This window comes from Hippopotamus amphibius, chromosome 6, assembly GCF_030028045.1.
Source record: "Hippopotamus amphibius kiboko isolate mHipAmp2 chromosome 6, mHipAmp2.hap2, whole genome shotgun sequence".
In the NCBI taxonomy this organism is placed as follows: Eukaryota; Metazoa; Chordata; class Mammalia; order Artiodactyla; family Hippopotamidae; genus Hippopotamus; species Hippopotamus amphibius.
This window is the reverse complement of record NC_080191.1, coordinates 158,092,249-158,105,826: the sequence shown is the minus strand read 5'-3', so window position 1 is coordinate 158,105,826 and position 13,578 is coordinate 158,092,249. Positions and strand designations below refer to the sequence as shown.

General features: G+C 37.0%; 1 protein-coding gene across 5 annotated transcripts in view; it reads right to left on the bottom strand.

The window, feature by feature from the left end:
* Positions 1–13,578, bottom strand: part of ATP11B (ATPase phospholipid transporting 11B (putative)) — a 120,387-nt gene that overhangs the window by 74,732 nt on the left and 32,077 nt on the right. For all 5 annotated transcript variants that reach the window (XM_057739988.1, XM_057739986.1, XM_057739987.1 and 2 more), the window contains 4 exons: positions 12,843–12,923; positions 5,493–5,600; positions 5,174–5,302; positions 3,777–3,880 (listed from right to left, as the gene is read on the bottom strand). In XM_057739988.1, coding sequence (XP_057595971.1) covers positions 3,777–3,880; positions 5,174–5,302; positions 5,493–5,600; positions 12,843–12,923 — 422 coding nt within the window. The remainder of the gene's footprint in view (positions 1–3,776; positions 3,881–5,173; positions 5,303–5,492; positions 5,601–12,842; positions 12,924–13,578) is intronic.

Here is a 13,578-nt window from a genome sequence, read left to right as displayed (position 1 = left end):
AATTTAAGTGCATAAAATTAAGTCCATAAAGATATTTATTCTTTTCATCTGTCAACAAACATGTAGTAAGGCCTCCTACATGCCAGATCTGTTCTAGGTGCTTCAGATATATCAGTGAACAAAACACATAAGATGCCTATCCTTGAGTTTACATTTTAGTTGGAGGAGATAATAAGCAATAAACATAATAAATAAGTAAATTACATAGTATACTAGAAGGTGCTATGTGCTATTAACAAAGTAAAGCAGGAGCGGGTAAGAAGGATTAGGTCTCAGTATTAGTCAAAGTAAGCCTCACTAAAGAGACGATTTAAGCAAAGACTAGAAGGTGGTAACGGAGTTAAAGAGAAGCTAGTGAAAAGGTGGAAGTGAATATGGCATGTGCAAGGGAAAATGAGGCCAGTGCAGCTGGAGGGTGAGGCAAGAGGGAGAAGGGTCAAAAATTAGATCAGAGGTCTTTTGGGGATGGAGGCAATCAGTAAAATCTTATAGATCATTATAAAGATATGAGTTTTGACTTGGAGTGAGACAGAAAAGCCATTGCAGGGTTTGAGCAAAGGAATAACATGATCTGACTTACATTTAAAAAGGATGACTCTGGGGGACTTCCCTGGTGGCGCAGTGGTTACGAATCTGACTGCCAATGCAGGGTACACAGGTTGGAGCCTTGGTCCAGGAGGATCCCACATGCCGCGGAGCAGCTAAGCAGTGTGCCACAACTACTGAGCCTGTGCTCTAGAGCCCGCGAGCCACAACTACTGTGCCCATGTATCCATGTACCCAGAGCCCATGCTCTGCAACAAGAGAAGCCAAAGCACTGAGAAGCCTGCGCACTGCAACAAAGAGTAGCCCCCACTCCCACAACTAGAGAAAGTCCACGGGCAGCAATGAAGATCCAATGCAGTCAATAAATAAATAAATAAATAAAAATAAAAAGAATTAAAAAAATAAAAATGAAAAGGATGATTCTGGCTGCTTTTGTGAGAACAGACTGACTGCAAGGGAAACAAGAGTAAAAGCAGAAAAACCAGTAAGGAAGCCTTTGATAGCAGTAATCCAAGCAGGAGATAATGCTGGCTTGGGTCAATTTAGTAGCAATGAAATTAGTGAAAGATACTCACATTTTAGAGGTATTTTGAAGGTAAACCAGTAAGGTGTTCTTATGGATTGGGATGAGATATGGGGGAGGAGGTGAGAAGAGGTGAGCTGAAAGAGGATATGAGGAGTCATGGGTGACTCTAAGGTTTTTGGCCTGAACAACTAAAAGAATGGAGTGTCATCAGCTGAGATGGGAAAAGCTGTTAGCATAAACATTTTTGGAGGAAAGATAAGGAGTTCAGTTTTCAACATGATTAACTCGAGATTTCTTCTAAATATCCAAGTGGAATTGTGGAACAGGAAGTTGCATATAAGAATCTGAAGTCTGGGAAAGAAATCTAGGATTGAGATATAAATTTGGACCATCAGCATATAGACAGTCTTTAAAGTCACCAGCTTGGATGAGATCACAAAGCGTGGGTTCAGACAGTGAAAGGTTATAGGTACAGGAGGACTGAGGACAGTCCTGAGGCACCCTAACATCAAGAAGTCAAAAGAAGAGGAGAAATGAGCCAAAGAGACTGAGAAGGAGGGACTACTTAAGTAAGAGGAAAATCAAGAGAGGGGAATGTCCTGGAAGCCAAGTGAACAAATTGTATCAAAGAGGAAGGAATGATGAACTATCCAACTACTGTTCTCTGAGTTGGTGAACTTATGTGTAATAAGGTGGCATGCAATATTTCTAACAGCAAAACAATGGAAGAGTTAGGTAGGGAAAGATTGGGGAATGGTTAGGTTCTTGAACATTTACTTAGACTACTCTGCAGCCATTAAAAATGATCATTAAGAATACTGTGTAGTAAGATGGAAAATACTTTAAAAAAAACCACAGAGGCAATCCATATTCTTTCAAGAAATATTAGGAAATATGGAGAAAAAGGTAATTAAAAAGCAGCTGAAATCCTACCACTCAGAAATAACTACTAACATTTTGACATGTAACTCCTCTAGGTTTTTCTTTCTCTCTATACCTATTTATTTTTTCTATCTTATTACTTAACTACCTATCAAATACATATACATACATTTCTTTTTATATAATTGAGGTCATATGAGACTGTAACTCTACATCATTTTATTCAACATTGTATTTCAGTATGTTCCTATGTCATTAAATTCTTTGAAAGTATCATTTTTTATTACCTTTCTGTTTCATCTTGTATCTATACCACATAACCATTTAAGCATTCCTCCTACCTGGACATTAAAAGTGCTTTGAATATTGCCCTTTTAAATAACATAAGTAAAGTGAAAAAATACAGTTAGAGATATACAATATCTTTACAGCTGTGAGTTCCTCAAGGATGGAAACCAGGCTTACTAATCTTATTTATCACCTATCATAATGAGCACAAAGGTGCTTAACAATAATTTGTTAATGAATGAATAAAAACAGCAATAAAATTTTTAAAGTAGTAGTATAATTAATTATGAGTTAACTTTCTATTACAAAAGTCTTCTGTAGTAGTTATATTATATTTATATTTAAAACAAAATATATAATTTCAGTAAGGAAGAAGAAAAGAGAAAATAAAGAGGAACACATATCTAACAGTGAATTATTTAAAAAAAATTTTTTTAAACTTTCTCCATTTTCCAAATAACGTAAAACCACTCACCAAAGCATTAGTCACATCTGATCTCTTATTCATCTTATGCTTTCCTAATGCTGCATCACTTTCTAGTTTTTTTTTTTTTACTTTCTAGGTTTTAATATTAATCTCTTTATAATTCACCCTTGTCTGAGACTTGAAAATAACAGTAATACAGAACTCATCCTCACAGCTAAATCTATCTTATAATGTAAATGCTCTTAAAGCATAGAACTCCAAGTTTTTACAGTTAATTGAAAACCTCCATATTGTATCAATATTTGACTTCAATGAAAATGCAAGATTTTTATAACATCACATAGAGAAAACTCCCTTATAAATATATGCATCCAGATATGTAAGAGATCTCAAAAAGACAATGACTATTTGATAAGATTTTAAAACATTTCAACCAACAAATGGAGATGGAGTATATGACAAGAAGCTGAGAATAATTTTTACAATGTGGTTGTAATTTACATTCTATCACCAGTTACTGAGTAAAAATGAGTAGTTTCTCATGAAAGACTTTAATAATAAAAAGTTGTTTCCATTCCATAGACCATAATAATTAGCATATCACTTGCTGAAAAGATGACTTATGTTGTATTAACATTTAGGAAATTGTAATGTTAAAAAAGGGGTTAGTTTCTAATGAACACAAAGACATGGCCCTTGCCTTCTAATGAACACAAAGACATGGCCCTTGCCTTCATGGAATACATATATACACACATGCACATGCACACACATACACACCCGAACAGATTTTCTTCTAAGGAAATAATCTTATTTCCCTTATAACTACTTCTGTGGTTATAAAGTTTACTGCTATTGTTATAAAGCCAATTCATACCAAAGTAGAAGGTAATAGGAACATGTAAATAAAAGCATGACTTTTGAATTAATATTTTAGTTTAGAATTCTGGCAAATTCTGCTTTTAGGTTTTTTACCCTTTAACTGATCTCCCACCTTGCTCCCCCCAACATCTTCAATTAGCTAACTATTTCATTGAACGTTTATGACCGCAAAAATGAGATCTGTAAACAGGACTCAAAATGAATATGGTGGCTATCACACCATACCTGTACAAGTCTGCTTCTGGTTGCTGACATTCTATCACAGCTATAAGTGTGTCCAAATTGGCAACTGTCTGTAATACTGCTGTTTCTGGAACTGCCACATGTGTCTGAAAAAAGAAAAATTAAATCACAGAGTTTTGAGATCTAAATGGAACCTTAGATATCATTTATTTCAAATCTCTTTACAAATGAAATCATAACATTCCATACTTGAGATCACTTAGCTAGATGGCAGAAGAGAAGAGAAAGAAGAATGCAAAATAACAAGTAGTAAAAGGAGCTACTGTGATTACTTGTCTACATAGGCCACTTGCATATAAGGAAATTAAATCTGTGTTAACAGTCAACTACTGTCAGCTACGGCTCAAAGTTTATTTTAAACAATTTAATAGGGGGAAATAGTGAATCAAATAAAATCCTTGATTCTATTAATTCTTTGAAAATTGAGGGACTTCCCTGGTGGTCCAGTGGTAAAGAATCCACCTTCCAATGCAGGGGACGTGGGTTCCATCCCTGGTTGGGGAACTAAGATCCCATATGTTGTGGGGCACTTAAGCCCACACACCCCAACTACTGAGCCCACATGCCCTGGAGCTTGCACGTCGCAACTAGAGAAGAGAAAACCCGCACGCCACAACTACAGAGAAGCCTGCACGTTGCAACAAAGAGCCCACGTGCCACAACACTAGATCCTGCATGCCTCAACGGAGATCCCACGTGCCACAACTAAGACCCAAGGCAGCCAAAAATAAATAAATAAATAATAAAACAAACAAAAAAAAAAGAAAATTGAGGAAAATTTAAATGTCCCCTATCTAAAAAAGCACCAATATATTAAAAGATTGTATTTTTCCTAAAAACACTTCATTTTTCTTAAACTTGACTAAATAATGTGAGGCTATCCTTGAAGTAAATGTATAATAACACTATTTCTTTAAAAAAAAAAAACTTAAATTTTTTCAGACTTCCCTGGTGGCGCAGTGGTTAACAATCTGCCTGCCAATGCAGGGGACATGGGTTTGAGCCCCGGTCTGGGAAGATCCCACATGCGGTGGAGCTCTAGCAACCACAACTATTGAGGCCGTGTGCCTAGAGTCCATGTTCTGTAACAAAAGAAGCCACTGCATTGAGAAGCCTGTGCACCACAACGAAGAGTAACCACAACTAGAGAAAGCCCGCATGCAGCAATAAAGACCCAACACAACCAAAAATTAATTAATTAAAATTTATAAATAAAACAAAAAAATTTTTTAAACTTAATTTTTAAAAAGTTTCAGTAATTTAAAACACTTCTCCTTTATCAGGTCAAACTTTATTACCTTAACCAAAGGAAAATACCACTATAATCCAAAGATATTTTGTTCACCAAGAGCAACACTCAAACATATACATGTGCAAACCTTCAGGTTAGTTTCTCCATCCAAACTAGCAGTTGTAACATGGCAAGAACCATCAGGTCGATCTGAGGACAGAAGCACCAAATCTGCAGGGAAAATTTCATCTTTGGCTACTCGAACAATATCACCCACCTATGAAGAATTTTTGGGAAAAGTGAATACACAGATTTTAAAAGGCAAGGACTTATTTTTATTGAGTTCTAAACAAGTGGTCTATCATAATATTTTAATGTAGGAAAGCAGACTTTTAACTAAAATATAATCAGATTAGAATTCATGATTTTAAAATATAATTGATTTCTATTATTTAGTAAGTGCATACCCGAATGTTTTTTGATCTAGTTTTTACAAGGCCACCACTTCGAACAACATAAACAGGAGCTCCATTTACTTCATTATCTGAGTTATGTCGTAACCAATCTTCATAACCCTGTAAACATCAAAAGATAAAAAAAATGCCCCTCTTACTATAATTAAAAGATACTTTTTACCAAATGAGAAAAAGAAACATAAAAACTTCCCCGAAACATTTCATTCACTAGAATTATGTTAGGCTATTTTGATGCATATATCTCAGGTATTTGACATTCATTACCACTAGAAACACTCTCCTCTCTTGGTTTTCATCACACACATGTTCTTGGTTTTCATAGGAGTGTGAAATAGAAGTAACCTCTCTAGTTACTCCTCCTCAATGTCCTTAAGGGAGTCTCCTTGTATGTCACCTTAACAGGGGCTTTTTTCACCCTTCACTTTCTTACTATAGTATTCCTTCTATCCCTGTGTCTTCAAAAAACTTTGAAATTTATATCTCTAAGAGAGCCCATATTTCTGGACTCTAAACTTAACATCCAACTGCACTCTTAATATCTCTATTTTGATGTTTCATAAATACATTAAACATTTCAAAACTAAATTGATGATGTTATCCCTAATATCTGTTGCATTTCCAATGTTTCTCATCTTGACAAATGACCTCACCATCTAAGTTGCTCATAGCAGAAACCTGGGGAGTCATTCTTGATTTCTACCTTTTCCTAACTTATTCAATCAATAAGTTCTATTGCTTCTAAGGACTTCCCTGGTGGTCCAGTGGTTAAGACTCTGTGCTTCCACTGCAGTGGGTGCGGGTTCAATCCCTGGTTGGGTAACTAAGATCCCACAAGTCACGCCATGGCAGGTAAAGTAAAAGTAAAAGTACAGTAAAAGTAAAGTAAAAGGGAAGTGAAGTAAAAGTAAAGTAAAATGAATTTTAAAAGTTCCATTGCTTCTATGTACAAATTATATTTTAATCACAATATAAATTCACAGAGCATTATTACAGGTAATAGAAAAAAAAACAACAACCAGATTTTGAAACTGAGGTTGAGTTCTTCCACTTTCTTTAACAATAGACCAACAGAATAAATAATTTGTACTTCAAAAAAAATATGGTAGGCCATTATATATCATCATTAAAAAGGGAAACATAAGTATTTCACAAAGAATCCTTTGATTAAATGTTTAGGAGCGGTAATTTTTTGTTTTAAGTGGAAAGACTTACGCCATTTTAGAGAAAATTCAAGAACTCAGGAGTACTGCACAAGTGTAGATAATGGAATGATATCTAAGAGATAACATGATAAAAGTAAGGTACAGAATGTATTGTAGTCTATGCTATCATTTGTGAAAAATATATGCTTACCAATGTGAACTCTGTATGGATATCTGAACTAATATACAAATAATGTCTCCCTCAGGGGAGGAGAACTAGGAGACTAAGGGATAGAAGCATAAGAGACTTTTACTGTATGTTATTGTATACTGTTTCCATTTTTTAAAAATATGCACATTACCTAAAAATATTATAGCATTATAAAATATAAAGCAAATCCCAAACATTGCTCTGAAGGTATACATTTTTGGGAGAGAATCCTTCCCCCCCGCCCCCCAACTTAGGGAGAATCCTTTTTATAAGATTTTTAACACACAAATTATGTTGGCTCAATTTAACATGTTATGTCAATTTAAGAGGAATTTAATTGACAGTGAAAAACATCTTTTCTGAAACTGTTAAAAAGGATACTTTTATAGTCAGATGACATTAATAAAGTGATAATTTTATTATTTTTATATTTATTTACTTATTTATTTATTTTGGCTGCACCGGGCCTTAGTTGCAGCATTTTTTTTTAAATTTTTTAAAAATTTATTTATTTTATTTTTTATTTATTGGCTGTGTTGGGTCTTCACTACTGTGTGCAGGCTTTCTCTAGTTGTCGAGAGTGGGAGCTACTCTACGTTGTGGTGTGCAGGCTTCTCTTTGCTGTGGAGCACGGACTCTAGGTGCGTGGGCTTCAGCAGTTGCAGCATGTGGGCTCATTAGTTGTGGCTCACAGGCTCTAGAGCGCAGGCTCAGTAGTTGCGGCGCACAAGCTTAGTTGCTCCACAGCATGTGGGATCTTCCTGGACCAAGGATTGAACCCGTGTCCCCTTGCATTGGCAGGCGGATTCTTAACCACTGTGCTACCAGGGAAACCCAATAAAGCGATAATTTTAAAATTCTTTTTTTTTTTTTTGATGTTATCATTCCGTTTACTTCCATTGACAAATTTAAACTAAAACAAAAATGTGTTAGAAATCTCTGGCTTACAAGTACAAATGAAAGAGTATTATTACATACAATCTATGCTACAAAAGAATTAGACTGCTTTTCCACACGAGCAGTCATAACTAGATTTACTTAGAGTTTTATTTTTAATTTTGATTTTTTTAAAAATTTGTTTTAGGACTTCCTAGGTGGCGCAGTGGTAAAGAATCCGCCTGCCAATGCAGGGGACACGGGTTCGAGCCCTGCCTTGGGAAGATTCCATATGCCATGGAGCAACTAAGCCCGTGCGCCACAACTATTGAGCCTGTGCTCTAGAGCCTGTGAGCCACAACTACTGAGCCCATGTGCCGCAACTACTGAAGCTCATGCGCCTAGGGCCTGCGCTCCACAACAAGAGAAGCCACTACAATGAGAAGCCCACACACCACAATGAAGAGTAGCCCCCGCTCGCAGCAACTAGAGAAAGCCCGTGTGCAGCAACGAAGACCCAATGCAGCCAACAAATAAATTAAATAAATTAATTAATTAAAAAAAAGAATTTGTTTTATTTTGTTTTGTTTGGGGGAGTTACAAAGATTTTATTTTTACTTTTAATATTTATTTTTGGCTCTGTCGGGTCTTAGTTGGGGCATGTGAGATATTTTGCTGTGGTACTTGAGCTTCTCTCTAGTCGTGGTGCACGGGCTCCAGAGCATGTGGGCTCTGTAGTTGTGGCACACGGGCTCTCTAGCTGTGGCCCGGGTGCTCAGTAGTTGTTGCGCACAGGCTTAGTTGCCCCATGGCATGTGGGATTTTAGTTCCCCGAACAGGACTGAACCTGCGTTCCCTGCGTTGGAAGGCGAATTCTTAACCACTGGACCACCAGAGAAGTCCCACAAGCGATTTCATAGTACAGGGATTTCAAATGCTGACATAATTTCTGATTTTTCGGTTGAAAAATCTAGAGACCATTTCTTGATGTTTCATACCCTGGAAAATGTTGCTGCCCTTGATTCTTCAGACTGAATTGTTCTGCTTTTTACATTCCTAATTACCTTTCATACCTTGCCTACTGCTATTCTTTTGTGTAGATACATTTGTCTCCCAAAATACAAATACATATCAGCAACAACTCTAAACTACTGGCGGGGGTGGCATACAGTTAAAATCTTTTTAAACACAAGTTCACAAATTATAATTCATCCTACATGTCACTGCAGATTAAGCTTTCCAAAACACTGTTTTAATTCACTGTCCTGTTCAAATCCCTCTCAATAAGCCTCAAAGAATCTTCCAGCCTCTTTAATGTAGTACCAACCTCCATTTCTAGTATATTATCGTTTAGTACTTTTCTACACAGGGTTAAACATTAGTCAGATATGTCATTCCCCAAAACAGGTCTTGCCTTTTCTCCCACTTAGGCCTTTGCCCAAGTTGTCTGTTTCTATCTCACCTTCTTTACCAACTGTCGTTTTAATCCATATTCCGAAGCCTTATCTCTAATAATATTTCTTCCATGAAACCTTACTCGATTACCCAGATGAAGCATTCCACCCTTTCTCTGAATACCTACAGCTCACTGGCTCTTTCTACTATCTTATTAAACTATAATTATTTTTTTTATTTGGTTTTACCTTCTCTCCTTCGTAGGTTTTAAGCTTATACAGGACAAGGATTATGGTATTTACCAGAGCACTATATCTTGCACACAATTAGAGAGAAGACTTAATATGCAAATATGGTTGGAAGAAGTTAAAAATCCAAAAAAACTAACAACTTCATTCATATTACAGTATAAACAATTGATAATAAAGCTTTTCCTATTCTGATGAAAGTTCGAAGACCAACTAAAAGGAGAGAAGATTAGCACATGGCAACTTTCACTTTTACAACTTTCCAAAATTTGTTCTACTGATCTACCATAATAAATATAGAACCTGAATAGTACATTGTAGTATGTTGTGTGTGTATTAAATGAGCTAAGCTTAAAAACAGTTGTTACAAAAGAGAAAACTTGGAGTCCTGAAATTGTTTGAGAAAGGGAGAAAAATCCTGATAGATCAAATTTTCTCTTTGAAAATTACATGAACTTTCATATATTCCCTTTTGCCTTAGTGATCAAGCCGTTCTCAGCTCAATTTAGTACTAAACTGCAATAATCATACTAACACAGTTTTGAAGAATATATAATCTTCCTGCTTCCTATCTTTAGATTTGTGTTTTTGCTTAATTCATTTTGGAGGGAGATCAGTTATAAGTTATCATCATTTTAAACTCCTTTTGCAGATATAAATTCACCGACATCTTTTTTTTTCCCACTTTAAAAACGTCATAAACTTTAGGATAAAGAAACCACTTTCTCAACGAAAGTACTGAGCACGTTTAATAAAACTGAAATGAGATTAAAGACAAGGTGCGCTGCTACCCATTCCCCAAATCACGGTGATTAGGAAGGTGAGATTTGTGTCCATGAAGGCAGGGTGGCAGGAGCACGGGTGAGCTCCCATCACCAACAGATCTGGACAGAACTGAAATATCCTCATGTTTCACTTACAGGATAGGATGGAGCAGCCTTGGAAATGAACCAAGTTGGCACGTGAAGCATCAGGTGCTTCCCTACCCTCCCATCCACACAACCTGTCCCCCCCGGCAGGGTTAGGGTTAGGTGGGCCTGGGGGCAATGTGGGGAGACAGGCTGCCTCCTCCAGGAACGACTCATGACTCAGATAAACTAATGAAAGAGTTCTGGGTCACCCACAAACCCAAAGTAAGAAGCAAGAACAACTGGGGCCCTCACCCCTCAGAGGGACACCGTGCCACCATCCTGTGGGTAGCAGGACAGCAGAAGCAAAGAAACAATCCCCAGCTCAGCTACACTGTCAGGACGAAGGTGCACACTAGCCAGGATTTTTGGGTCGGTGGGTGGGTGGGGGTTTCCTCAACTCTTGAAAGCAAATACTTAAATGCTACTGTTCTGTGGGTCCTTTTTCCCCCCAAGGACATAGCATGTGATGCTTCATTTGGGCCAGATGTTCAGATCAGGGTGTCTGCCCATCCCGGCAGGAACACAACCAGTTATTTATTTGTCCTGCCAGCACACGTGGCACTGAAGAGCGGCCGTGAAACACAGTGGCCAACACACACAGCTTGATGCCCTTCTGGCAGAGCCACCAGCATCCCAGGAAACCAGGAGACGGGAGGGGGAAGCACCAACATCTTTTCAACTCAGTTTCAGCATCACATTCCAATTAAACCCAGTCAATATTTGACCAAATACATACTGGGAAACCAGGGCAAGAAGTATTGCAACATTTAACATATTCAAGAGGTTCATTCATTCATTTATTCACCTATCAAACAAATATTTATTGAAGGCCGAGTATGTGCACAACCTTGTTTTGGTCACTGGTATAAACCAGTAATATAAAACAAAGTCTCTGCCCTCATAGAACTAAACATTCAAATGCAGGTGACAAGGACTTCCCTGGTGGCGCAGTGGTTAGGAATCCGCCTGCCAATGCAAGGACACGGGTTCAAGCCCTGGTCCTGGAATATCCCACATGCCGCAGAGCAACTAAGCCCATGCGCCACAGCTACTGATCCTGGGCTCTAGAGCCCACAAGCCACTACTGAAGCCCGAGTACCTACAGCCCGTGCTCTGCAACAAGAGAAGCCATGAGAAGTCCGGGCACTGCAATGAAGAGTAGCCCCCACTTGCCGCAACTAGTGTAAGCCCCATGGGAAGCAATGAAGACCCAATGCAGCCAAATAAATAAATGAATATTTTTTAAAAAAATGAAGGCAACAAACTAATAAATAAGCATTTACTCAACAGAACAATAGGTAGTGAGAAATGATATGAAGCAAAAAGACCAGAGTAGGAAATGAGAGAGCGACACAGAGGTCAGGAAAAGCCTAAGATATCCAAGTGGAAATAGCTGTACTTCCAAGCACAAAGAGTTGTATATGTGTGTCTGGAATTCAGAGCATAGTTTCAGGATACATGTAAATTTGAGACCCATCAACATATAAATGGTACCTTAAGCCACTAGATTGGATGAAATCACCAAAGAGGAAACTATATATAGAAAAGAGGTCCAAGGGTTACTCTGATGAAATAAATGACATCTACAAAACCAAGTGAATATGGAATTGTATTAAGTGATTTGGATGCTTATTGACTTACACAAATTCTAGTCTCCAACAGAACAATGGATAAAGGGAAAATTAAGCTTAAAGCAGTAGAATGATATTCTGACACACTAGATAAACAGTGTAACTGTTAATCTACAGATTCCCCTTACCCTTATCATGTAAGTAATAAATACACTACATTTCAGAATTACAAAATGTTTGCGAATTTGGTTTCCATGTCAATTTAAACCTTATCCCTAAATCTCATAAAATGAAAATTTATCATACTGACACAAGAAAACTCTTTCAGGAGGAAGGGATCAGTTCTGTATAAATGAGCCTCTGCCAAGATATTTTGAGAAGCGGTAGCTATATAAACATGACATTTCTAGGAATTTTTAAACTTCTTACTTGTCATGTTTATCCAATAATACTGTTTTTCTATACCGAGATTTTAATATCAGTTCAGGATCTGGTTGAAGCTATTTCCCCTACAGTACTACTTTACATAAAACTCAACTTCACCAGAGAAAGCTGCAAAATGTGGGAAAACACTATACAATTTTTATTCAGAAATGTTCACCCTGAAGTACATGCTCCACTTCTTATAAGCATATCCCCTTGGAAGTGTATTTCCTTTAAATACTACCAAACTCTACAAAGATAATTATAATAATTAATCTGTTTCACATAACCATTGATTTGTACATATAAAATGCTTGCTTTTGGATGCTTCCTAGGTGTGTCAAAGGAACAATATATTTTAACAATTATAATCATCCCATCAGTCACCAGGTACCTGATAACAGTGGCTTCACTCAGCTTAATTTTACTGTATACAGAATCAAACAAATTTGCTTTCTTATGAAAATTATTTTCACAACAATAAATCTTACTTTGGAGTAGAAATATTAAGCAACTTCTGAATGACTTGGGGAGAAAAAAACAACAACAGAAAATATTTCATACCTGCTTTATGGCAGTTACTGTTATCACAAAGAATAATGGAAGTCCACTGGTAATTGGACTGGTGGGTGTATCAATCATAAGCTAGATTAAAAAAGAAACAATTCAGAGTATTATACTTTATATTGTACACATCACACTATTAACATCTAGAATCTCATAATTATTGGGAAATCTGAAAACATTATACAAAACATGTACCATGGTCCAGATGAGAAAATAACACAGGAGAGAGACTATGCAATGAGTGTAGTTTAGTTCACAGTTTCACAAGTTCACTTTGTTGGCTTTTATATGGGGTTAACAGAATATCTAAATCTACTGCACACCCACAAATATTGCCAGAGTGGACTCAGTCTCTCTGCTTTCTCAACACACAGAGTACGTAAGGTCTTCCTCAGTATTTGCCTTGGAGCAGAGCTACAGCTACTCCAAATCTCATTTCACATTTCTTTGCTCATACTGAGAAATGCTGAAAAGTTTGTCGATTTTTACCCTGGGATCCAGAATAAACTCACCACTCAGGGAGAGAGAACAAGAAATAGGACTAGGGAAAGGGTTTCTTTCTACAAGTGATTCTGTTACACCTAGCAGAGCCAGAGGGGTACAACCTGGAAAATGATGCAATTATTTAAATCATACAACTGAGTTTCAATAAACTGCATATGAAATATTTGCAGTAATTATATCTGGTTATTTAGAACATGGGTCTAATGATTTGTTAATACTCCTTTACTCT